Genomic DNA, 24,671 nt, shown 5'->3' on the forward strand with positions numbered 1-24,671 from the left:
CGCGGTGCTGGAGCGGCAGCCGGCGCCGCAGGGGCCGCACCTGCCCGAGGGCGGCCAGCCCTTCCCCGCGGCCGCCGGCCCCGACGCCCTGGGCTTGTCGGGGTCCCAGCTGCAGAGCCCCACGCAGGTGCCGCTGGCCGCGTCCCAGCAGCTGCCGCTGGCACAGGGGGGCACGGGGATGGCCGGGGCAGGGGTCAGCCTGCTCCAGCAGCAGAACCCCCCCGGCACGGCCGAGTCTGACAGCGAGGGCCCCCCCAGGGTGGACTTCGTGGACAACACAATTAAAAGCCTTGATGAGAAGCTGCGCAATTTGCTGTACCAGGAGTATGTTCCAACTTCTTCGGCATCAGCAGGGACGCCGGACACCTCTGTGCCACCCGAACAGGGCGACAATGAATTTACCTTGTCCCCTTTTCCTGAAGAGCAAGCTCCTGCCCCAGTGTTGGATGGGAGAGAACCAGGCATCCCAGACACCAGCCAGGAGGTGAAAGCTGCTGCCGAGCCGCTGGTGCCCTTTGTGCCCTCGGAGGCCTTGCCTTGCCCACCGCTGGTCAGTCCCCAGTGGCTCTGCCCTTCATCCCCTCAAAGCCAGCCTGTAGGGCTGGCCCCAGGGCAGAGCTCAACTCACTCTCCTGTGGTCGGACACATGTAGATCTTTTGCTTCTCTAAACATTTCCTATCTCTGTTCCAGGTTGTGTTACCTTTGCCTGCTGACTGCTTTCCAGTGTGTAAAGCTCACTTAAATTTTTTTTTGTCAGATGCATCCCAACTCATTTTTCAGAAATGCTTGTTAATGAAAGCCAGACTTTCCCTTTCGGTTTAGAAGTGGTACAATAGTTTAATTCATCTTCTCTTGTGTCCTGTCCAAAGCAGGTAGAAATGTGTCAATTTCTTTGTAGTTTAAGAATGCGTGGTATAGTCATTCTAGTTCTAATGAAGGCGATTTTGCTTCAATTTTAAGTATAAATGAATGGCAGTGGCTGCAATTACTGCCTTTGAAATCAGCTTGGATAAAGCAAACACTTCAAGTACCTTTGCCTTGTCCACATGCTGCAGCCAAAGGCAGACATTCCATGGGCAGGAGTTTCTTCTGTTTCCTGTAATGTTTTCTTTCGTGTTCTCCTGAGCTTGGTAGAGCAAGACTGCTACAGAAGCCTTTAGGAAAAAGGTAGCAGCCAGTCTAGGCCAGTTACTCTGTCTCAGTTGAAGCCCCCATGTTAGGTTTTTTCAGGTAAAATCCCAAGTTTATGAAATCATCAGGTTTGCAGGACATTGTTCTAGATTAGTGTCTATTCCAGGCCTTGGCACAGGGTGCTCAGAGAAGCTGTGGCTGTCCCATTCCTAGCAGTGTCCAAGGCCAGGTTGGATGGGGCTTGGAGCAACCTGGGATTAATGGAAAGTGTCCCTGTACATGGCAGGGGAGGGAATGGGATGAGCTTTAAAGTCCTTTTCAACCCAAACCATTCTATGATTCTATATCTTACTCAAAAGTAGCATTTCTGGAGGTAACTCCATCCCCACTAGCAAGGCTGAGCCTGTTCTGTGTAGCATCAGCTGCAGGGACTCTTATCAACTGCTCGAGAGGTGCTGTGTGGTACAGGAAAGCAGCTGTACTGGAGTGACTCTTCAGGGTGTGTTGTTTTCTAATGGTAAATTACTTTCTACAGCAAACCAAATTCGCTCTCTGTGAAAGGTGCTATGTCTCTCTCGTAATTTGAATTCATCTTGTTAAAATCTGTGCCAGTAAGGAAAGAGACATAGAACTTCTGTAGAGAGACGTACAGTTGAGGAGCGTACAGTCTGGAAAGCCAAACCAGAACAAAGCCCCAAGCATGTGTGTATATATATATAATATACTGGGTTTCAGTAGCTTGGGCTGCAGTTCCAGCTGTGATGCTGCCACTGCTTTATTTCTTCCAGGGAAGGAGGAGGAAAATAGTGGAGTTGGAGGCAAGACTTGAAGGCCACCTCCACAGGCACTGTGAAATTGTTCCTTATTCTCTGGTAGTGCCAGGGCAGCAAGGGGAAGTGAGGGAAGGAGAACACATTCTGCTTTGTGAGTGTGACTGAAATTGTGTTTCTTTTTTCCTTTTACTGAAAGTTGAACAAGCCGGAAGTCACTGGTGTGAGTGCTCATCCCTCAGAGGCAAGAGGTGGGTCAGCAGGCAGAACAGGTAATGCTCCTCCAGCCATCCCTTCTCGGTGTCAGTGGCAGGAGTGGGGCTACAGCCTGTCAGGCCCTCTGTGTCTCTGAGACACCAAGAACATCAGAATAGTTCAGGCCCAATGTACCGTGCAGGTTTCATTCTACTTCTGTTTTTCTCCTTAAAATTTGTTAACTGAGTTGTGAAATTCCACACACCTATTATTATTTGAATTCCCCAAACCACTAGAGCTGCCAGCCTGTAGATATTTTATATTGCCATTGCTATTGCCTCCTGCATTTTCAATCCTGTATTACAAAGACTGGGGTTTTAAGTTATTCCTCAGTGGTACACTTCAGTTTATCACAGTGAAACATTGCCTTTTATTATATTAAAGCATTCCAGACATAAATATTTTTTCCCAACTTTAAATCAGGTCCAGTCCCAAGCATCGCTTCAGCTCCTGCTGCTCCAGCAAAAGGCCTCCTTCAGGTAACCAGAACTAGGAGTGGTTTTCTGCTTGACTGTTACAGTTCATTTTGTTAAGCTCTCTTATTTTTTCCAGGTTGCACCTCCATCATCAGGCACAGCTCCACAGATGGAGACTTTCCAGAGGAGCGAGGAGGCAGAGAGGACAGCTTCGCCCGCACACACAGGGAGCGTGATGCGGCGAGCGACAGCAGATGGGGCGATGAGTAACTTCCACAGGGATGGCTCTCCGGGCTCTGGTTCCTATGGAAAACAGCCTGAGGCTCTGGAGAGTGGCACGCCAGCCAAAACCATTGGCAGGTTTTCAGTCATCAGCACGCAGGACGAATTAACTTTAGCAGCACCGCACTGCTTGAGGTTCTCGGCCCCACCAGACGTGTACCTGGACGAGCTGCCCTCCAGCCCGGACATGAAGGCGGCTGTCCGCAGGGTCCAGACAGCCTCTTCTGTGGATGTCCTGTGCGACCAGGCCTCGAGCGACTCCGCCGAGGAGCCCTTCCCGCGGCAGCCGGCGGCTGCTGCAGCTGCACAGCTCTCTCCCCCCAGCAGCAGCACAGCCACGGACTTGATCAAAAAAGCAGCTGCTTTTCTGCAGAGGTCTGCCAAAGGTGGCTCCCCTGGCCCAGAGTCGCCCAACGGGCAAGGTGCGAAGATTCCTACCATCAACATCACGTCCTTCCACTCACAGTCGTCCTACATGAGCAGTGACAATGACTCAGAGTTTGAAGATGCTGATATGAAGAAAGAATTGCAAAACCTAAGAGAAAAGTATGTTGAGTTGCAACTGATGCGAAGGAAGCTTGTGTTACCATACCTTAGCAGCAGCTCAGCTTAGGATGAGTAGAACTGTAAGGAGTAAACTGGTTCTGGGCAGATCAGGCATTGCCAGGACCTTCCCCCACCTTCCTGCTGTGCTTTGCCTTATCTGCCAGTTCCAGTTAGAAGAATAACTCATAGAATCCCAGAATGTTTTGGGTTGGAAAGGACCTTAAAGATCATCTCATTCCAACCGCTGCCATAGGCAGGGATACCTTCTATTATATAAGGCTGCTCCAAGCCCTGTCCAACCTGGCCTTGGAGCCAGAGATTCTCCCTTCCGGGATGGGGAGTCACCACAGATAGATTATTGTAGCTTTGCATATTTAGGGATGAGCAGCTGATTGTTTTATAACCAGTAATTGTTTTGTTTCTTCTTTTACAATTAATTACACTGTCAGGACATGGTGCTTTATCAAATACATTGCTAACAGAGTCCTTTTATTTTTTTAGGCATATGAAAGAGATTGCTGAGCTGCAGACGCAGCAGAAGAATGAGATAGAGGCACTGTATATTCGCCTGGGAAAACCCCTTCCTCCCAACCTGGGCTTCCTTCACTCTGCCCCACCAAGCAGCCGGCGCCGAAGAACCAGCAAAAACAAATTGAAAGCTGGAAAACTCTTAAATCCTCTTGTCCAGCAGCTCAGGAGTGGAACATCAAGCACAAGTAGGTATACTGGGTGCTTCCCTTCACCTGTTGCTTGTATCAGTTGTGGCTGTGCTTTGTGATGTCTGGGATTGCTGGAAAGGATGGAAGTCTTGTTGGTTTTAAGCTGGCATGCTTATCCCAGGTCCTGGTGGCGAGCCATACCTGCCTGCTCTGCATTGCCTACAGTGCTTGGCAGAGAAATAATATTCCACTTTAATTTGGAAAACAGCCTGGTTACATCTCCTCCGTTCTTCAATTTACTGATGTTTGTATTCACTTCTTAGGTACTGTTATGCTGTATCTTGTTGTTGTTTCCTTTTTCCTCCAAGATGCCATGTCTAAAAGATGGGATTGCATTTGCTCCCCCAAAGGATGAGAAGTAAAAGCATTTACAAAAGTGTGGTGGATGCTTTGACCATCTGAAGTAGTGTGAGATTTTCACATAGCACTACACTCTTGAGTTTTTATCTCTTGGAAAAGTACAAAAATATAATTTACCTGGGAAATACCAATACCAGTACCTATTTCTTCAGAAAAATGTAGAATAGAATATGCATAATTTTTCTTCAGCTTAGTTTGTGCTCTTATTTGGGGGAGCAGCAGCATTTCCAGAATTCACCCTTTATTTCAAACCTGGTGGCTCTTGTTTTCAATATTACTGCATCATAGGGCCCCTTTGAATTTTGTTGCATCAATCTTTATAGATAGGGTGTTGAGGAGGTGTTTTGCTTTCAGCTAAGGATTTCAGCTGAGTTGGGAAAAACAAATGTATTCAGAGGCAATAAGTTCTGTGGCCCGTCTTGAGACTGAGTGTTCTTGCCCACAGGGACTGAAGCAGTGTTTGATACTGTCTGTACTTCTACACCTATCTAGATAGTTATATATTGATACTTATCTGTAAATATCTAGATAAATGTCTCTATCTGTACTTTTGTCTACACAAATATCTCAGGTAAAGAGGCTTAAAAACCAAATTAACTTTCCAATCATGTGTTACATTAATTTATTAGTAGAAGCATCTGACAGTGGCAATGACAATTATACTCAAATAACTGTAAACAAAAAGCTCCTTGTGCCTTTGCTGCAACTTTTTATTCTTCTCCATTTGCTTAATTTCACTTTGGTGTGGGAGAAGAGACCTCTGTGTCCTGCTTCATCATTCTGTGTATTCATCCTCCTCCTCAGCACCCCAGCAGCTCTCTCTTTATTCCAGCAGTGCTCCTTCTGAGGCTCCTGAAAACACAGAGGAGAAACTGTAAAAATCAAACCTGCTCCAGGAGCTTCTTGGAGAAACAGGATCAGCGATAGGAGGTGTGGATTATTTTCTGGTGCAGGCTGTCTCCAAAGTCTGTGCTCCATCCAGTGCATCAGAATGGTGAACGGCTGTTCCTCTTGGGGTTGAGATGTGGATTATTTTTAGGCATGGATTTTTCATTCAGAGTTTTCCTAGCTTTTGCCATTGCATGTGTTGTGTTTGTTTGCTCTTTCAGGTAACCTTTCAGACTCTAAAGACTCACCCCACAAAGAAAGCAGTAACTCGCAGCCGGGCTTCCCCGAAGCCGCCGCGGTGCCTCCTGGTGCAGCCCCTGCCTTTGGCAAGGCTGTGCAGACCCAGCAGCCCTGCTCTGTCAAAGCCTCTCTGTCCTCTGACATCTGCTCCGGCCTGGGCCCCGACGCAGCGGACGCCAACGCAGGCTCTGGCCAAGGTGATTCTTCCTGCTACCTGTTTCGTGTCTCTTCCAGCACGTGCTAAAATTAGTTCCCTTCCCTTAGGCTTGAACTTCTTAGGAGTGATAGAGGAATGTGAACCTTTGGCAATCCAAATTACTGGCTTATCTTTAAAAAGAGCATTGTGGTATTGTCAGAAGAGCAAAATTTAAGTATCTTGCCGAGTGTTACCAACACTCGAGAAGGTATGCCCCAAGACATCCCTAATTCTTAGGAAATAAATTCCTTTCAGTTTTTCCAGCAGTGGCTTTATCCTAATACCTCCTCTGGAGTCTGCCTTACAGATTCCTGAGGAAAAAATGAATGGAAAAACAAATAAGATACGAAAGGCTAGGAGAGGGTTTGCTTGGTTTCATTTTTTTAGCCCCTTGATTCTGGTTGACCCCAAGTTCCTCATTATAAACTGCCAAACCATCTTGGGTATGAGAGAAAATAAAAATGAAATTAAAAGAAAACCAAACCCAGGGGACCAAGTTATGTTTCCTTTCTATGAGGGGTTCACTTTGTGCATAATTCTGGAGTCCCAGCCACAGGACTGTGCTCCTACGACCCCAGTTCTGAGACCTCTGTGTATTGCCCCTGTCGTGGGCTTTGACTGATCTTGTTGCCATGCATATGGGAAGTTCCAATGATGATTAAAATACCTTCCTCTCATTGCACATCCTGCCAAACTAATCTGCAAAATACCTATCTGTCCTCTTCTGCTGTTATTGCATCCTTTGTGTATGGTCAGTGAACTTGCTCCTCTTTGGCAAAGTTAAGGGGGAGATATGGAGGTTTAACTAACAAAGCTGATTTGACTGATGGTTTAGGACATCTGATCACAGCTACTTGTACTTTATAAGTGTCTTTGTTTTCTTCCCTTTATATTCATTTACAGGCTGGACGGTTTTCCACCAAACGTCTGAGAGAGTGACCTATAAATCTAGTAGCAAACCTCGTACCAGATTCCTCAGTGGACCTGTGTCTTTGTCCATCTGTTTGTATTTGTTCTTTTGTATTTTATCACAGTCCATCTTTCTTTTACCCCCTTTTTCCAGTTCCATGATTTATATCTCTGATATGTTTGGCAGGATGCCCCTTTTTCTCAACCATCTTTTCTTTTTTTTAACTTTCTTTTAAGTAATCATCATGAACACACCTTATTTATATTAATTTTTCATGTGAAAGCTTTTTTTGCACTGCTTTTGGCTCGTGCCTGGGCACCAAAAGCATGTGTGGAAGATCTCATCATTTATTATATATAGCCTGATGGTAAATTTTACCCTGGAGTTATCAAAGCTTATGTACTTTATGTGATTTCTGTTGAAGTAATTTTATTTGCAATGTGGCAAATATACATGTCTGCTGTCCCAGTTCCAGCGACAACAAAATGAAATCCATCCTTCTGTAGACGAATGGTCTCTTTCACACATGTTTGGACTCTGAAGACATGCATGTAGCAAGCTGATACAATTCTAGAAGGTCACTGGAGGGTATAACTTCCATACAAGGGCTGTATTAACTCGATATACAGTACTGTTTATATCCACTCTATTTTCTTTAATTTTTTTCCCCGCTCTTTGCATGTGGAAATGCTGAGACAACAGTGCTCCAGCTAGTTCTTCCCAAATCTCTGTCCCAGGTGGGCTTTTCCCCATGCAGTCATCCCTTTAATTAGTTTAAGTGAGCAATTTTTTATGGAGTCATAAGGCACAGGAAGATCTGGTTACTCTAAGGGAGAGTCCCATCAACTTTTTGTGTAAGCTGATCTGGCTGAAGCACTTGACTCAGTTTATTTTCTTATGACCTTATGTGACCTCAGAGATGAAGTCAATTAGCAGTTCATCAAAGCATAAATAAGTAAAAAGCAATATCAGATATTCAGATGATATTTGGAAATGAATTGTTAGGATCCAGGAGTTTTGTCTCAAATAACTGTGCACCTTCTATTTGTACCCTATTTGTTTGACTACTAAAGTAATTGGCAATTCCACCAAACGATATCAAGCTATTTAATGAAAAAATTAAGACTTTTTTACCCAATTGTAGATGCTGCTTTTTAGGCAAACAGATTTTGCTTGTACAATAAAGATATGTTGTGCTGAACAGGTACTATAGGCCACTTACATATAACCTTAGAAGGGCTGATAGCGTTTTTCAGGAAGTATTTGTTTAAATAACTTGTGGGTTTACAGTAGTATCAGATCTCCCCTTGGAGTTCTGCACTGCTCATTACTATCCAAGTGGGTCAGGTCAAAGGCGCAAGACCACTCCAAAACACTCCTTCTAATTTTATCAATAAACATTATTTTAAGAAATAATCTCAAAATGTTTTTTTTTGTTTGAGCTCCCTGAAAGCACAAACGCTCAGGTGACTGATGTTTACATAATTTATTATCATGTAAGCTTCTAATGACTCTAATGACTGGTGAAGTCATGAGACAATTTTGCATTTAGGGATTTTTTCTGAGAACATGAGGAGAATTCTCAGCTCCCAAACATTCCTGTTTGGTGTTATAGTGGCCACAGTAATTTCTTCTTCTGTACATGTAATTCCCAGAAGATGTTTCCTTAATCTTCTATGGAATTACTATTCAGTTGGATGCAAAAAGTCTGAGAGATGGCAATTAAAACCAGTGTATTGAAAATGTTGGGGTTCATGGATGTTGTGAATGAAACCAAGGGAATATGTAAAGCCTTTGAATCGTGAAGTTTCCTCATGCTTAAATAACTCAGCATGACTAATTGCTTTCTGTTCTCAGCCCATGTGCTCTCTCAGGTTCTGGGCGAGTGCTGGGGGAGGTTTGGCCTCCCCCATCCCTGAGTCACACCAGGACGTGGGTGCAGTTCAGGCACTTAGCGTGACACTGCAATCCTAGGTCACCCCCGAGGGTCGCAGTCCCCAGAGCACGGCTTGGCTGGGAGCCTCTCACCTGGGGAGCTTGGCAGCTCCCCATGGCTGAGCTGTGGGCAGGTTTGGTGAGGCAGGAGGCTATTCCAGCTTGTTTTCCTGTGAGCCCAGCAGGTGGGATGTGTGTGTGAGCGCAGGACTGGGGCTGTGTGCATTCCTGTCCTTCCCCAGGCGGCTGGGGCTGGGATGGCAGAGGGCAGGAGGGACAGCAGGATGTTCTGTGGAGCTGGGATCCAGAGCAGCTGTGTCTAGAGCCTCAGGAAAAATAGTGCTTGAGGAAGGCCAGGTTGGATGGAGCTTGGAACAGCCTGGTCTAGTGGAAGCTGCCCCTGCCTGTGGCAGGGGTTTGGAACAAGATGGGATTTTAAGGTCTTCCAACATAAACCATCCTTTGATTCTATTGTTTGAAGGTGATGATGTTGGCAATACCAGCTGTCTCATGTTCCTTTCCCTCTGGAAGGGACATCAGTGGACCCAACAGGCAGGAAAAGCATTAGGTTCTAAACATGTTTGCATCCATACCCCATCCCTGGAAGTGTCCCAGGACAGGCTGGATGGGGCTTGGAGCACTTGGGATAGTGGAAGGTGTCCATGCCCATGGCAGGGGATGGAACTGGATGGGTTTTAAAGTCCCTTCTAACCCAAACCATTGCAGGTGGGACTCCATCCTCTGTGCAGTTGTACAGGGCTGGGACATGGCTGTCCAGCCAGCAGCTCAGTGGCCTCCAGATAGTTCAGAGTTCTGGGTCTATTCCATAAGTCAAGGTTTCCCTGGTATTTTTTTTTGTTTGAGAGCAGTTGAGATACACAATACTGCATTTTCAGAAATGCTCCAAATCTGTACATTTGGTTAGAGAAAGCCAGCCCTTTGGCGAGGTAGGATATGCCAGCAGGAGACCTACTGCATTGGCAGAAAAGTTGGCAACAGCTTTGAAAATAAATGTTCAGATGGATTAAAGACAGTATCACAAGGATCTTGCTCTGGTTACGAGATCCATCGAAACACTTTCACAGTGTTCTGCAGGACATTTTATCTGTTGCCCATGTCCAATATTGACTTCACCTTTGTATATTTTATGAAATAAAATATTTTTTATGGACTTTGGCATAATTTTATCCTGAGTTCCTTTCCTGTGTTAAACTGCCAGAGTGCCCTAGGGAAGAGTTTTCACTGAACGTGAGTGGAATTTTCAAAGCTCCATTTGGCTTAGGCTTGGAATCTTGTGTAATGCAATTTTTGCCAGGTTTGTAGCAATTCGTATAGTGTATGTGCATATGCAATTATGGAAATGGTCTAGCAGTTTATTGCCATTTCCATTTTTTTGTAGCTTTCCAGCTTTTTGGCAGCTGTTAGTGCAAATATGGCACAGTGGATTTTTTTCTGTTCTGTATGATATAATAGCTGTTTAATTCCTCAGATAAGAGATCTGGAATTGTAGGTAAAATGCTCTGCTGAACTTTCACAATCTTCCATTAAATCTTAATTATGATTCATCTCTTTAACTTTACTGTTCTTAAAAGTGTTAATTTTAGCAGTAATACAAATCATCTTGTGAATTAGATCTACAAAGTGACTTTTTAATTGAATTTGAGTTCATAACCAGCCATGGCTGATAATAGTCAGTCCCTGCTTGAGGCAGTCTCGCCACTTAGGGAATGTTTCCCATCTCCCAAGCCCCACACTGGAGTGGTGCTGCTGGAAGGAGCAGCTCTCTTCTCAGTGCCTGACTCTCCTGTGATATTTTCCTTAGAGCTGGAGCCCCTCATGCAGGTGTTTTGTGAGTGTGTTCAGTATTGCTGCTTTTTTCATTTCCTCGGGTCGGGTTTGGCACCTGAGGTGCTGGGAAACCTCTGCCTGGCTGTGCAGGAAGCAGAGGGGCTGGTGATGAAGGTGTTTTTACACACATTCGAGCGTATACGGCAGTCAGCTGCCTGCTTTTATTTCTTGCAGGCAGGTGCTTTCCATTTGCATTCATATTGTGGTAAGAAGTGCCTGTTGCTGCAGGAAATAGCAGGAAATAGCCTCTAGGATTGCTGCCATGGTCACTGCCATCGTGGGGACTTGTTTCCATTGTGGAAATTGGTAGCTAACTTTGGATTAGGCAAGGTAATGTATATCTGAGGGAAAAGAGAGCAAAAGATATAAGAATACGAGACAGATGGTTGAGTTGTGAATATGACTGTGTTTGCTATCTGGGCTTTGAGATGAGAACTGAACTTGGTTACGCTTGTGTTGTTGTAGTCATGTCCTTATTTTCTCAGGGTAGAAATCCATATGAACTATATGAAATACTAAGAAATTCTTTCAAAGCATCCTCTGTTCCTCATGCCACCCATATCTAAGCACAAATATCTCCCTTTCTTCCTCCCTCCCTCGTTTCTTTACTTTCTCTTCCTCAGTCTCTGACTGAAATTGTTTCCTTCTCCTCTGAAGACTCATTCAGGGCCTGTGTCAGCCTGGACCTGCAATCTCTGAGTTTAAAGCTGCATTTCTGGCACAGTAACAAAATGTTACACCACTGTGTACTCTAGAGAAAAAGCACATCATCCTCTATCTTACTTTTTTGCCCCAGTCTGATTTTGCTCATGGTTCCAAGTGCTTCTTTCCAATGAACCCACCATAGCCCATGTCAGACACTCATCTCCCCCCATCCCATAACAATATTCTTCTTATCAAGTCCAAAATACCTTTCAGGAAATTTTGGCACCCAAATAGCAACGGTGCCAATGTCTGGCAAGATCTGACAGTCAAGTCGGGGTCTCAGCACACTTCTGGCACTCTGCTATCTATCAACAGACTGTAAAATCATGATGAATGATGGAATGAGACAATAATGAAAAAAACAAGTAGTTTAGTTAAATTAAAACTCGGCTACCCTGACAGATTACTTTTCTGCACTCAGACAAGGCATAAGGGAAACTCATTCACAGTTCCATTCAATTGAAGTTCAGAGTCTCACATTTAGACACAAATCCTACAAATAAACTATTTGGAAACAATTGGCCTCAGACCTGCAGAACAATGTATCTTTTTGGACTTGTAAAACAAGATTTTTAGGGTTGTTTTATGGTTTGTCTTTGCAGCCAGACTAGCTTGACTTGTTCCTGAAAGCATTTTTGGCCTCCGGTCACAAACTAAATTGACATTACTTCCTGCATTAATAGGAAACAAATCAAAACCTTCTATTAGGAAGGCAAGGCAATTTGGGAAAAAAAATCAATTTTTAAAAACTTTAAAAATCAACCAACCAAAACAAACCGAACAAATGCATCTTCAAGTCACGAGCCCTTGCTTTTGGCATGCTGTGGTACTTCCCAAAGCTTTTGAATGGCTGCACATTAAGAAAGGTTTGAGCTGTCCAGTTATTTAGGCTTCCTTTACTCACCTGAACTGCTGACTTTGTCTGTCCTTTCTTGCATAATAACTACTTTTTGATTGCTTAAAAGTACAGAAGCTTGTCCGTCTGATTTGTTGCGTTTAGTCTTACCTAATTCTGTGTGTCTTGTATTGTTTTACCTTGTAGGGTCCACCTTGAAACGACTATGTCTAGGCAAAGATCACAGTAGTAGTAACTATCCCATTTTTGTTTCTCAGTATTTCCTTCATGGCATGGGATGTTCTTTGCTTTTTTTATTTTTTACTAAAAGCTAGTTGTTTAATAACTAAAGCTGATGCACTTACTGGAAGCTAGACTGTATAAATTGTGACACTTTGAGAGTAATGCATGTGCTGTGATGTCTTGAGAACCTTGCATGCTGCAAGAGAGTCGTGGTGTTCTGTGTGTGAGACCGTGCACGCATGCAGCCAGGAAACTGGGTCCAGTGTCTGTCTCTGAAATACACACCTCTATATGACTGCAGTTCTCTGCTGGAAGAATTGATAGCTTAAAACCATTCCAGCCCCCTTGAGCTGCATGAAATATTAAATACCAGCTGAAGAGCTTTCTTCTAAAAATCCTTAATTTTCTCACTTTTACCCCAAGTAAGGAAAAGGAATTGAGCAGTATTCACTTAGAAGTGATGTTGCAGGTTGAATGCATGATCATTTAAAGGTTATTAATGTGTTTTATGTAACTGTAGGACTAATTAGTGTACTGGGTTTTGGCTGGTAACTGATAAACAGAGAAAATACTCCATGTTCATGTTTGCTTATATAATCATTTTACTACAGTTCTATGAACTTTTTGCTTGGAGAGATGGTCTTTATTTCCAATTTTTAGCTGTCTCTATGTTAGCTGAGAAGTTTACATTTACATTTTCTGCTTAGGTCAAATTCAGACTCCTTCAATTGCAGTCCCCTGCTGAGCTTGCTGTATCAGACTTGTAGTTACTAAGCAGAAAAAGGACAGATTTTTTTTTTTTTACTAGTTCTTCTGGAAAGAAGTGAACATACAGAATTAAATCTCTATAAATACTCTTCCTGACTGCTTTTATGTGTATCAAAAGTTCTCTATCTTTGTCTCAAACAGTCACCCTGCCCACTACAGCCTCTCTCCTCTCTCTTTTATACTTTCGTGGTCCTAATGGGGTTTTTTCCCCCAAAATACACAAATAGCCATGTGAATCGTCCTGGCATCATTGAGAGAGGTGGTGGGATCCCTGAGGAGCAGGAACCAGCCCTGCCCGTAACCTCTGTGACAATAACATTTTTCCAGGAGGACAGTAAACTTAGGCAAGTGAAATAAATGGTAAATTCATTTTATAAATGCTTGCAGTGTTAGCAATATATCCCACCTCCTTCTTCCTCGTGGTAATGTCTGAGATGTTGTATGGAATGTCAGCTTTATGGGGCTGCATTCCTGGCTTCACTTCCTGTCCCTAATTTCACCTAAGACAAATTAGTAGCCAAGGTAACATGATGAGATAGAAAATGCAAACCCATTGGACTTGGACCATTTCTTTAAGCAAAGGTGTTCTGCAGCCAGGAGGGGGCGGGTTAGAAATCCGAAAAGCCACCGTTGGAGTGGCAATAGGTGAGAAGGGGTTTGAGCTGCAGGGTGAGGCAGAGAGACCATCTCAGCTCTCTGTGTGATTTTCCAGGATCCTCGACCAACAGCCTGGTGACGTGTCCTGAGCCCCTCCCACAGTCGACGCTGCAGGTTCAGGCCAACAACAGTAACAACAAGAAAGGGACGTTCACAGATGACCTGCACAAGCTGGTGGACCAGTGGACGAGCAAAACTGTTGGAGCTGCACAGACAAAACCTTCTTTAAACCAACTGAAGCAGAACCAAAAAAGGCAAGACATGGAGCCAAAGGCTAACCCCATGCAAACGCAGAATGAGACTTGTGGAGTAAGTGGCCCTCCTTGAAGGACATACCTTTTGCTATGTGTCTGACAGCCTTTGCAGACCTCAGATACGGAGGAGGACATAGACTAAAATTACTCCAGATAAATGCTTTCTATAAATGTCCAGTTCTTTTCATTCAGTACTAAATCAAATTTTTTTTTTAATTGTCCTTTGGAGTAATCTTAAGGGATATATGGGCAGCAATATATATACATGTATATATAATATATATTTTAAAATTTCAAACTGCTTATTAATAGCAATGCAGAGCAATATTCTTATTGTTATCATCTCTTGCTCAACTTCAGTTTCAACTATTACTCAAGTTTTCTTTTTGATGTTTAATATTAACCTTCCTCAGAACAGGGGCTGGTGGCTCTGTGGTTGGGAGCCATTGTTTGAGTGGAATTGGAGTGAGTCCAGTGCTGGGAGAGGGGACAGCTAGCAGTGTGCTGACCCTTGCTTGTTGGACAATACCATCCTCAGAAATGCTGTCAAAGTATCCTATAAAAAATAAGGAACTGAAAAGCCCCCACTGGTCCCTTTTGTTCTCAGCAGCAGGACAAAGCCATTGCAGGTGTATCGTGTCTGTGTTCAGTGCTGCTGAGGGCTGATACAGAGGTGTTGGGGTGCATTAGTTTAAGTTGGTTTATTCCTGTACCCCCCATTCCTGCTTATGGTTCTGCCCCGGGCTCTCTCTCTCTCTCTCTCTCCCTCTTCTAAATTGTCCTGTCAGCTACACTTGTATCTTTCCTAAATTCCTCCCTAACTGCCTGTCTGTTATTCAGGGCCCTTGCCCACTCATCCAGAACATTCTGTCGTGGACATTGAAGGATTGGTTTAGAGGTCAGGGTTCAACCCCTAATTTATTTACACTGGACACCCGAGCTGTTTGTTACCGTTATTCCCTCCTCTCAAAATTTTAGATTGGTTGCTGTGTGAGGCAGCACAGCAAGAAATGAGCACGCACCCAGAATCCCAGTTCACCATTCTGGCCCACCCCGGTCTGGGTTTCCAAACCTCTTCCTTCTCACAGTTGGAGATTCTTTGACTAGTAATTTTTGCTGGGGTCATTTTCTTGGAAGACTGCAAATTGAGCCAAAATAAAGGGAAATAACAGTGTGGAGCTGTTTTGTAGTCCGCTAAAAGCAAGAGAACTAGATCTGGATAGCAAATCATTGCCTTTTTGAGATGTAGAAGGGAAAAGTCCTGTAGCAGTAGTAACTCTGTAGCTGTTGGTGAGGTGAAATGTACCAAAGCAGGAACCTCTTCATTGCATCTGCTTTGGTACCTGCTGCTTCCCGAGTCAGTAAATTATCCTTTTACTCAGTATGCTTTAACCAGCTCAGGAGTAAGCAATGTCTACTTAAGACCCTAACAGTTTTCATAAAATAAGTCAAAGTTGGTGCTAGTAAACCCAAACTGAGGATTTCCATAAAGAGGCGGGGAAGGTGCAGATTCTGTTAAGTCACTTCTTACTTTCTTTTGATACACTTTTTGTAGCCCTTTCCTCTGAGACTGCTGCAGAAGTTTGAAGTATTAGATGTGGATGTTTTGCCCACCTGTATTTCTGGAGAAATGAGTGGTTATTATTTAAATCACCTGTCAGTATCAATTTAGGGTTGATTTTACCTCCTGCAGTTTTGGTGTCTCTGTCTCAAAGCCTGCGGAGAAGGCAGTGTGTCACTGTGAGAGGAGCAGGAATGTCCCTGTCTCAGTAGACTGGATCTTAGAGGGTTTGTGTGTTTCTGAAACATGGCAGATGTTCCGGGGAACCAGCAGAGCTGACTGAAGTTCTTTGGAGGTGATTTACCAGGAGCATGGAGAGGTTGGGATTCTCTGCTCTTCATTTTGCACAATTCCTTTTTGTGTGGAGGAGTGGCATCAGCTGGAGCCCTGGGGTGGGTGAGACCTGGGGTGATTTGGGGCATGAAGTCCTTGTAAGGACCGTGCTGGCTGCAGCAGAGATGCAAGGGCAGAAGGCAAACAATGCTGGTGTACTTTTTGTTGAGTGTTTTAGCCATGAAAATGGCACAGGATGCTGCAGGTGGCAGGTATGATACAGAAGAGCTTGACAAGGTTTGGTTTGGGAGTTCAGCATTGGTTTGCTGTTTGTACCCTCTGAAATTGGCCTAACGGGGAAATTGAAGTTGAGGGAGAAGAGAGCTGCATGGTATTGGGGGAGAAATGGCCAAAGGAGAGGAAGGGAGCAGCATGAGATGTTGCCTAGTGTGGACAGCTGGACAAGTGACCTGTGTGTTGGAGGGATGAGCTCCATGGTGAGATGTCCATGTGCTGAATCACAGCTGAGTCAACTGGAAAGACAAAAAGAACTTGGGATATCACATAAAGGATGGAAAAAATGGCTTTCCAGGAGAGAGAGAATCTGAAGCTCGGGCTGTACTTCTCCTGGTAACACAGTCTTTTATCGCCTCTTTTGATCAAAAATGCCTTTGCAAGAAAAGGATAAGGAACACTATGCAGATTTCCAGCCCATCAGAGAAGGTTATAAGGTTTTATGTTGGAAATAAAGGCTGGATAAGTAGGAAACAAGGTGATTCTTACGCCTTTTGTGTTTTGGTTTTTTTAACTGGAACAAACTAGTACGGAGATGTTAGGGTGGGCTGTCTCACCTGAGCTTAGTTTTGGGAAAAGCTGTTGTTGTTTTGGGAAAAGTGGTCCCTTGTGGTGGTCAGAAATGAGGGGCTGGGGGTGGCAGGATTTGTACCTTCACTTCTGCCTTGTCTCTGGGGATTATTGTAAAGAGAAATGCCTCCCTAAAGGATTTCATACAGAAGTGGGAGTGAAGGGAGTTGTCCCACGATGAAAAATACATTAAACAATTTTTAAAAAATACAAAATGTTAACTATACATTTAAATAGAAAAATACATTTTTTAATTTAAAATTTTCTCTTACTGTTCACCCACTGTTATGAATATGCAGGGCAGTTGTGTGGCTTACTCAAAATCTTCTCTTTCCCCCTGGAACAGAGGACTCACTTCCCTAAGTTATCTCTTTTTTACTCAAGACTCCTTCTACCACTAGCAAATTGTTTGCTGTGAGTAAAAGATATTATTTTTTAACTAAGTGAAAGCTACTCTTTAAGGCTGGAAATAGAAGAGAAACTGGTAGTGTGTTTTAATAAGAGTGAGTGGTTTTCTTTTCATCCTCTGCCATCAGAGGTGTAGACAGCAATAATGTAATCGGCATGTAAATGAAAACTTCATATTGTGCTTTGTTTCTAGGGAAGTTACCAGTCCATTTGCCTGCAAATCCTGGTTAATCATTTTAGAAATCTGGGGGAGACCTTTCAAAAGGGGAGGAGCCTTCATCCAAGGTGTCACAGGAGCATTGAAATGCACCTTTTCAAATGGTTTTATGAAGCATGGAAATGCAGGTAGATTCTCATCAGCAGCAGTTTAAAATGCAGTAGGAAATATTAGAACTGAGGTCAAACTGCCTGAGTGATTTCTCTCTGTGGTCTTTGTGAAGATATGATGAAATAGTCATTTTTACAGGTAATTTTGGTTAGCATTAGTCAAGGAATAAGCTTAGGAATATGAGCTGCCTTCTGTGCAAAGAATACTGAATATTGTGTACTTAAAGACACTATTTGGAGGTGCCTGAGAATGAAGGGCTTGCCAAAAATGTTTTCTATTCTCCATGCTGTGTGTTGCTCCACAGGTTTTACAAAACAAAACATTACCCCCAAAAAGCTGAAACATGTTCCCAGTGCATAGAGAGGTTGTTTCTGAAAACACACAGGTCTGTGTCACTGGGTGACGGGAGCTGGGGGCTTGGACACCTTCAGCAGCATCTGAACCTCTGCTGGCATTTCCTGACTCATGGGCTTGGGTGTGCTGCTGGGAGCAGCCAGGCTGGACATGGTCACGATGGCAAAACCAAGCCATAGCCCCTTCACTGTGTCTTCCCTCTCTGTTGGATTGGGAAAATAATAAAAAATTAATCTGTATTTGAACCTATTCAACACTGCCTTGGTCTGAATAGTTTTCCAGGGAACTGAAAAAGCACACACAGATGTCTTCAGGAGTGCCTAAAAGCTTTGGGGTTTCAATGAACTAGGCAGAAGTGATAAAAGCGATATCCATCTCTTTTGTCATCCTTACCAGCTCGTGTTGGCAGCCAGCTCTGACTCTGCCCTGTGACTCAGTGTCCTTTCAGTGGTAGCTGGTCCATGCAGAAGGAAAACACTGATGCTAATGGGGTAGCCAGCAAAAGAAAAATCATCTAAATCCTGCCTTTTCAAGTGGGTTGTGATAGTTATGGTCAGCTTTCACAACAGAATTACCTGGTTTCCTCTGTTCTAATATAAACCCAGAAGAGTTTATGATGTTGGTAAGTCACACCCAGTGCTTGGCTGTGTAGTTTGGCAGTACTGGACCTATGAGTGTCACTGGGGTGGCGCTTTGAAGTTTGCCTGGTAGACCACAGGAAAAATTATAACAAGTCCAAACAACAGATTTGGGGTATTTGAACTACCCTATTCTTTGTCTTGTGAAGTTTTTTCATTTTTACCAGTGTTTTCTGGTATGTTGTTCTCTGTGTATGTATTATTCCTTTTTTCTAAAGGAATTTGTGTGCTTATTTGGGGGAAGGGGAATAAACAGCCACAAAGGAAAAACTGTCAGAAGGTAGGTGTGGGGGAAGCAGGAGCTGGTGGCTGGTACCTGCAGGGACATGTACAGGTGCTCAAAGCAGAGGTCTGTCAGTGCAGGGAGAGCTGGGTGCGTGCAGGTGAGGAGGTGGGTGTGGTGGGTGAAGGTGCCACTGTCTCTCCTGGCTCAGTGAGTTCATAGCTTCAGCAGAGGAGCCTAGTAGAGATGCACAGGGGAAGAGCTTCCCTTCCTACCCATGTGATACATGGCATCCTGCCCTCCTGAGACCCCACCCTCAGGACTGCCTGCAGGTCTGGGTCCTCAGCACAGGGAGGCCGTGGGGATGCTGTGAGGGCTGAGGCTGGCCAGGCAGGAGTGACAGGAGCCCACGCGGGCTCACAGCTGCGCTGGTTGGTGACTGTCGGCCCCGGCAGCTCGGGCTCCTCCTCAGGTGAGCCCTGACCATGGACACAGCACTGTGCAGCACAGGGGCTTCCTGGCTGTCATCAGCCTGGCTGGCTTGAGCTGCTGAGCCAGTCCTGTTCAGGGCTGTGCTGTGATCCCAGCCAAGCAATGCACACACCTAGTTCATCGCTGCCCTTTGAACGGGACCAGCAGAGGGACTTGCAGTCTCACGGCTTTCCTGGAGCTGGGAAATCCACAGCTTTGGAGCTGCTTTTCTGGCACATGTTAACTCTGTTGTTTCAGTCAGCACCTCCATGCAGGAATTGATGGGATGTGTGGGCCTCCATCAGTGTTGACTCATGAGAACTGGTTAAAAAGGTAATGGTTAAAATAGGTCATACCCAAGAGGCTCCTACCGAGGGGAAGATGCAAGAGTCAGGTGCCATGGCTCCTAAAGTGTGTATTTAGCTCACTTGAAGCATAGGAGGAAGGTAAAGGAAGCAAACTTAAACCGTTAATGTGTGTTTATCATGACATTATCAGGTTTGATGTGTATGTGTAATGTTGGGTTTGGGGCATAACAATTTTTTCTGGTCACACATACATAGCATTAAATGCAGCCACTGCTTTACTGAGGAATTCAGCTGAGAAGGAAAAAGATCAGAACTGGAATGAGTCAGATTTCTCAGTATTTTAAAAGAGCTGAAAATAAGCTTTTTCAAATTAATTTTTAAAAAGGGCAAAAACGTCACCTTACATTCTTAGTGCCACTGAATAATCTCTTGCTAGTATAGTCCAACTCCTGGCCCCGCACAGGGCACCCCAACAGCCCCACACATGCCTGAGAGCATTGTCCAAAATGCAGCATTTTCACAAACATCTGTTGGCATTCCTCCCAGGTGCTGGTGGAAACCACCATTTTGAGGATGTTAAAACAAGAATCTAATAACAGCATGCAGATGTCTGCAGGTCTTAAAAATATATTCTTGATTCCTCTGTTTCTTGTTCTTTGGTTTCTGTTAATTTTGGTGGAGTTTTATACATTATTGGTGTTAAATTCATGATCCTGGAGCATCTCCTTCAGTTCAATGTTCACCATCAGATTCAGGTTTCAGGTGAGAATGAGACAGGGAAGTGAAGGAGAGTATCAAAGAGTCCTGTATTTTTCTAAAATTGCCCTAGGAGCAGAGGTTAATGCCTCAAAGTAGGACATCCTGGGAGACATTGCAATTTTTATTCTTAGTTATGAAGAGATTAAAATCACAAACATAGAGTAAGCATCCCACCCAATCTTAAACATATATTCCTTTTTTTTTTGTGCTGAAATTTCACCTTCATACCAGTTTTATCAATTGAATGTGAAATATCACATTGATGGGAGACTCTGAGAATTACATAACACCCTTTTTTCTCTATGCCATATATAGGTTATGACCCGGTGGGAACTCTGGCAGGGAGCTGTAAATTCTGTGACATGAAAAATGTAATGAAATGCTGCAAACATTTGGGGTAGCAGCAGTTCCCATGGCATCATGCAGGATGGAGTGTGTAATTTGGGAAGCTCTGCCATCCCATATTGAGGGAGGAGAGCTCTTTCTGTGCCCCTCACATGCAAAAGCTGAGTAGTTGAAGTGTATGTTAATAGAATTTTAGAAAACTGGCTGGAATTGCTCTTGGCGGCCCATGAGGCAGAGCAGCCCTGCTGTGTCCTTACTGGCTTTGCCTCGCCTGGCACAACCAGCACAAGCACCGGGCAACGAGCCACTGCGAGAGGTCTCCTGCCACCCTCACCACCCTCAGCTCTCCGTGGCTGGGTGAAACAATAAGAGCTAGAATTTTTAAAGTGTGGGATTTGGGTTAATTCTGCGTTGAGTGAAGTTTATTTACTTTCATGCACAAGTTAATGTTGAGTTCCTTTGGACATGGGAGGGTGTTAATTTTCACTTGTTTAATGATGCTTCCTGTCTTCTTAAAGAATGAGGTTATATGAGATAACTTTCCTCTCTGCCTCATATCAGCCTTTTCTATTAAGTTCCGAAGATAACTTTCCCCTCTGCCTCATATCAGCCTTTTCTATTAAGTTCCAAATATTTTGTCTTTAAAAAAACAAAACAAAATGAAACAAAAACAACAAAAAAACCAAAAAAAACAAAAAAAAAAACCAAAGAAACAAACAAAGAAACAAACAAAAAAAATCCAACCTCACCTCAGCCCCCCAATAAAAGGAAAAAAGATATGAGCCCAAGAGAAAGCCCCAAGGACACTGTGGCACCCCTGTGCCTGTGCCCACAGCTGCCCGGGGCCCAGCGTTGGGCCGGGACGCTGCTGGCATGGGGAGAGCAGTGCCCTGTAGCAACACTTGTTGTGTTTCTCTTTTTGTAGGTAAATTCGGTAAGGACAGGACTGGGGAGCAAGTGCCCCGTTCCAGTGGCTTGCCCCATGCCCACAGGATTAGCTCCTGGAGCTGCACCGTCCCTGCCAGTGCCCGTGCCAGGGCCCGCCCTGGCTGGCGCGGTGGCACCGTACGTGATGCCTCTCTGTCAGTACGGAGCCGTGTTCCCGTCGCCCGTGTACGGAGTGCCGTGGCCGGGGCCGGTGGCGCAGCCGGGCCTGGTCCAAGGGCCCGGCATCGTGCGCTTCTCGCCGCTGGGCCGGAGCTGCCTGCGGATGTTCCCGGTGCCGCTGCAGCGCCCGGCCCGGCCGGCCAGCCCGCGGCTGCGCATGACCTAGCGTGGGGCCCTGCCACGGGGACCCTGCCATGGGGACCCTGCCACGGGGACCCTGACGTGAGTGACTGTCAGTGGGTGGCCTTGCCACGGGGACCCTGCCACGGGGACCCTGACGTGAGTGACTGTCAGTGGGCGGCCTTGCCACGGGGACCCTGCCCTGCGTTGTGATGCCGTCGCGTTGGAGTGTTTGCTCTGTACGTGCCATGGTCTGTGTGGGGTGAGGCAGGGCCCGGGCACAGCCGTACCCTGCATCAGCAATCACTGTGAGGCGGCATCACCACAGATCGTTTGTTGTCAAGGCAATACCTGCTTCTGTCCCATTGCTGAAGACACTTTATTCCTTGTGTTCTGTTTCACACTTGTGATCCTTAACGTCATTGTACTTGAATTGATAATTAGCAAATTGTACTAACCCTGCAGGAGTTCAGTGCCTTGAATCTCAGCTTTCCAGTCCCAGCTGGAAAGAGATGTACAATTATTTGAAAGGTGTATTTTATTTACAATCTGCTTGAGAGTTGGAGGTCTTTTTATTTGCAAAGATATTGCGGGTTTACAGTTGATGTTCCTCATCAGCTTCATTTTGCTGTAAATGCTTTGTTTTTGTTCACGGGTTGAATTTTCATTTCTGAAGCTTTTAGAAATAAGAATTGTGAGGTAAGGTTTCTTTGACATGCTTGTTTGATGCACTGATCGTAAAATTGTTGGTGTTTGTACAAGAAGTAGTGAAGTGCACATTGTAATGTAGGAGCATTTACAGAGTGATCCAAGGAAGGTGTATACAAGGACAGGGGAACAGCTTCAGGCAGCGCTCTCTGTTCTCCTTCCCAGCCTGTGGTGAAGTCATTGTAGATGACAACTTAATTCTGTAACGGGCAGCAAATGCTGTTTTCCTCTGGATCAGCAGCACGCTGGATTTCATTTCCTTTCCCTATGTTGTGGGCTTTTATAATTTAGTTAAATCACAAGTTTGTGCGTGTTCCATAAGTGAAGACAAGTGAATGGAACTGTTGATTCTAGCAGACCGTGTCTGCAGGTGGCTGTGAGCCCCGTGTGAGCAGAGCACGCACACACATTTGGGTTCTGCTCCAGCCACTGAGCTTGAGGGTGATGTCTGGTCCTTGGTGTGCCAGCTGTGTTCATGCTAAAACAGAATAAAAATGTCAAGCTGTTCTTTTTCACATCTGATACTCCAGGTTTGGTGTCTCACCGCCTTCTGTTTGGAATTATTTATTTATTTATTTCTCTTTATTTTTACCCAAGTTTGCGCTCCAGGTGGCACGGACACCTCTCTCCTGTTCAAAAGTTGCTTGCTTTTTTCCTATTTTACTGTGCACAGAGCCTCCACCTACACTTAGTGTAAAGGCACAAGGTAACCACTAGAGCTGGTTTGCCATGGTAAGTCTCCTTCCTCCCCCGAGTGCTACAGGCAGCGTTACAGGCACAGGACCCGGGTGTGGCCACACCCAGTGGCCCCACCATGACATTTTGTAGCCCTCTGCTGAGGGGCAGAGACATCCTGTGCTGCCAAGCTGTGAATTGTATAGTTCTATGGTACTTCAAGCATTATACCTGTCTAAATTACTTTGTACCCTTTGAATATATTACTCCATCAATTCAGTTAGAATTGAATTTATAGACAATTATGCAGAGTCTTCTGCCTGGGTAAAATACTTACTGCAGTAAGAGATTTCTGTTCTCTGTACCATGTATCTTTAATTTGTTTGGGTTTTTTAAATTCATGTCTGTATGCTTCATGAGCAAACATGGAAAATATGTTCTCACACCGGGTTCCCTTTGGCTCACACTGAATCCTACAGTTTATGTTGCTATTGCCTGTATAGTCCATCACTTGTATACTGACAAAGTCAGTGGCACTAAAAGCCCCAAGAAATTGTATAGATTAAAAAGAAAAATAAACATTTTGTGCTTGAAAATGGTGTGAAAAACCCAGTGTTTTCCTAAACCATAGAGCAGCGTCGATTTCCAGCTGTTCCAGGTAATTGTGTGTTTGTTTTCCAGACTGGTTCTTGTCCCAGGGTTGTGTAGCAGGAGCAGACGTGGTGCCTGCAGCAGTTGTTGGGCGCTGCCCACCGCAGTGCCCGCGGTGCGTGCTCGCCCCTCGGGGGCACCGAGCCCTGCCTGGGGCCGGGCTCTGCAGAGCAGAGGGGCTGCAGCCTCAGCTGGTTCCTCTGAGCACATGGCTCCCTCAGGGGTGCTGGTGCTGCTCTTGAGGATGCTCAGTTTGGTAGGTGGGAAAGAGGCCCATGAACTCTCTCTTGAACTGCAGGGTACTAGGGAAGCCCTTCAGAAGGATCCTGGCATCATTTAAGTGTGAGGAAGCTCGGTCCTGTTGCCAGCGCCCTGTTGGCAGTCACCATCATTGGGTGAGGCTGCAGGAGAAATGAGAGAAGGGCATGCAGGTGTGACACTCCTGCTTCTGTCTCCATGTGGCTTTGCTGTCTGTGCTGTGTTGGTTGGGAAGTCTCTGGTCCACGCTGGTGCCCGTCTGCCCCAGGGTGACTGTGCTGCATGGCTGTGTTCCCGGAGAGGCGGGGTGGCTGGGGAGCAGGGCGTGGGTGCAGCTTCCAGGGCCTTGGGGGGGTGTGCACCTGCTTGTTGCACTGGGCCAAGCAGGAGCTCAGATTGTGTTGCTGGTATTGTCGTGCTTGTGATTTGTAATTTCCTGATGGCTCTCTTGGCTGCAGCTCTTCTGGCTGTTCAATTCAAGCCATGGTTTTTTTGCCCTTGGTTGTAAGGATTGTGTCACAGGGTGCTTTGACCTCAGTGGCAATTAACAAGTAACAAGAGATTAAATAAATGGAGCAACTTCTTGAGCAAAAGGTGAGCCAAGAGTAAGACAGAACTGAGGGGTCCATGCTGCACCATCAGAGTGGGAAAACTGCACCTA

General features: G+C 45.1%; 1 protein-coding gene and 1 long non-coding RNA gene across 2 annotated transcripts in view; both read left to right on the forward strand.

Moving 5' to 3' along the window:
• Window positions 1–22,916, forward strand: part of WNK2 (WNK lysine deficient protein kinase 2) — an 88,067-nt gene extending 65,151 nt beyond the window's left edge. The window contains 10 exon segments of the mRNA XM_039703297.1: window positions 1–550; window positions 2,102–2,153; window positions 2,581–2,636; window positions 2,710–3,401; window positions 3,903–4,117; window positions 5,590–5,805; window positions 6,708–6,806; window positions 12,245–12,289; window positions 13,761–14,014; window positions 21,417–22,916. The exon segment at window positions 1–550 is cut by the window's left edge and continues 7 nt beyond it. Of these exon segments, the coding sequence (XP_039559231.1) occupies window positions 1–550; window positions 2,102–2,153; window positions 2,581–2,636; window positions 2,710–3,401; window positions 3,903–4,117; window positions 5,590–5,805; window positions 6,708–6,806; window positions 12,245–12,289; window positions 13,761–14,014; window positions 21,417–21,764 (2,527 nt within the window). The 3' untranslated portion in view covers window positions 21,765–22,916.
• LOC120499517 lies at window positions 14,023–17,996 on the forward strand. The gene is made up of 2 exons (XR_005626888.1): window positions 14,023–14,632; window positions 14,955–17,996. It is a non-coding gene; the product is annotated as an uncharacterized LOC120499517 (long non-coding RNA).
• Window positions 22,917–24,671: the final 1,755 nt, after the last annotated feature.

This window comes from Passer montanus, unplaced genomic scaffold (genome assembly GCF_014805655.1).
Source record: "Passer montanus isolate IOZ18808 unplaced genomic scaffold, ASM1480565v1 scaffold162, whole genome shotgun sequence".
Taxonomy (NCBI): Eukaryota; Metazoa; Chordata; class Aves; order Passeriformes; family Passeridae; genus Passer; species Passer montanus.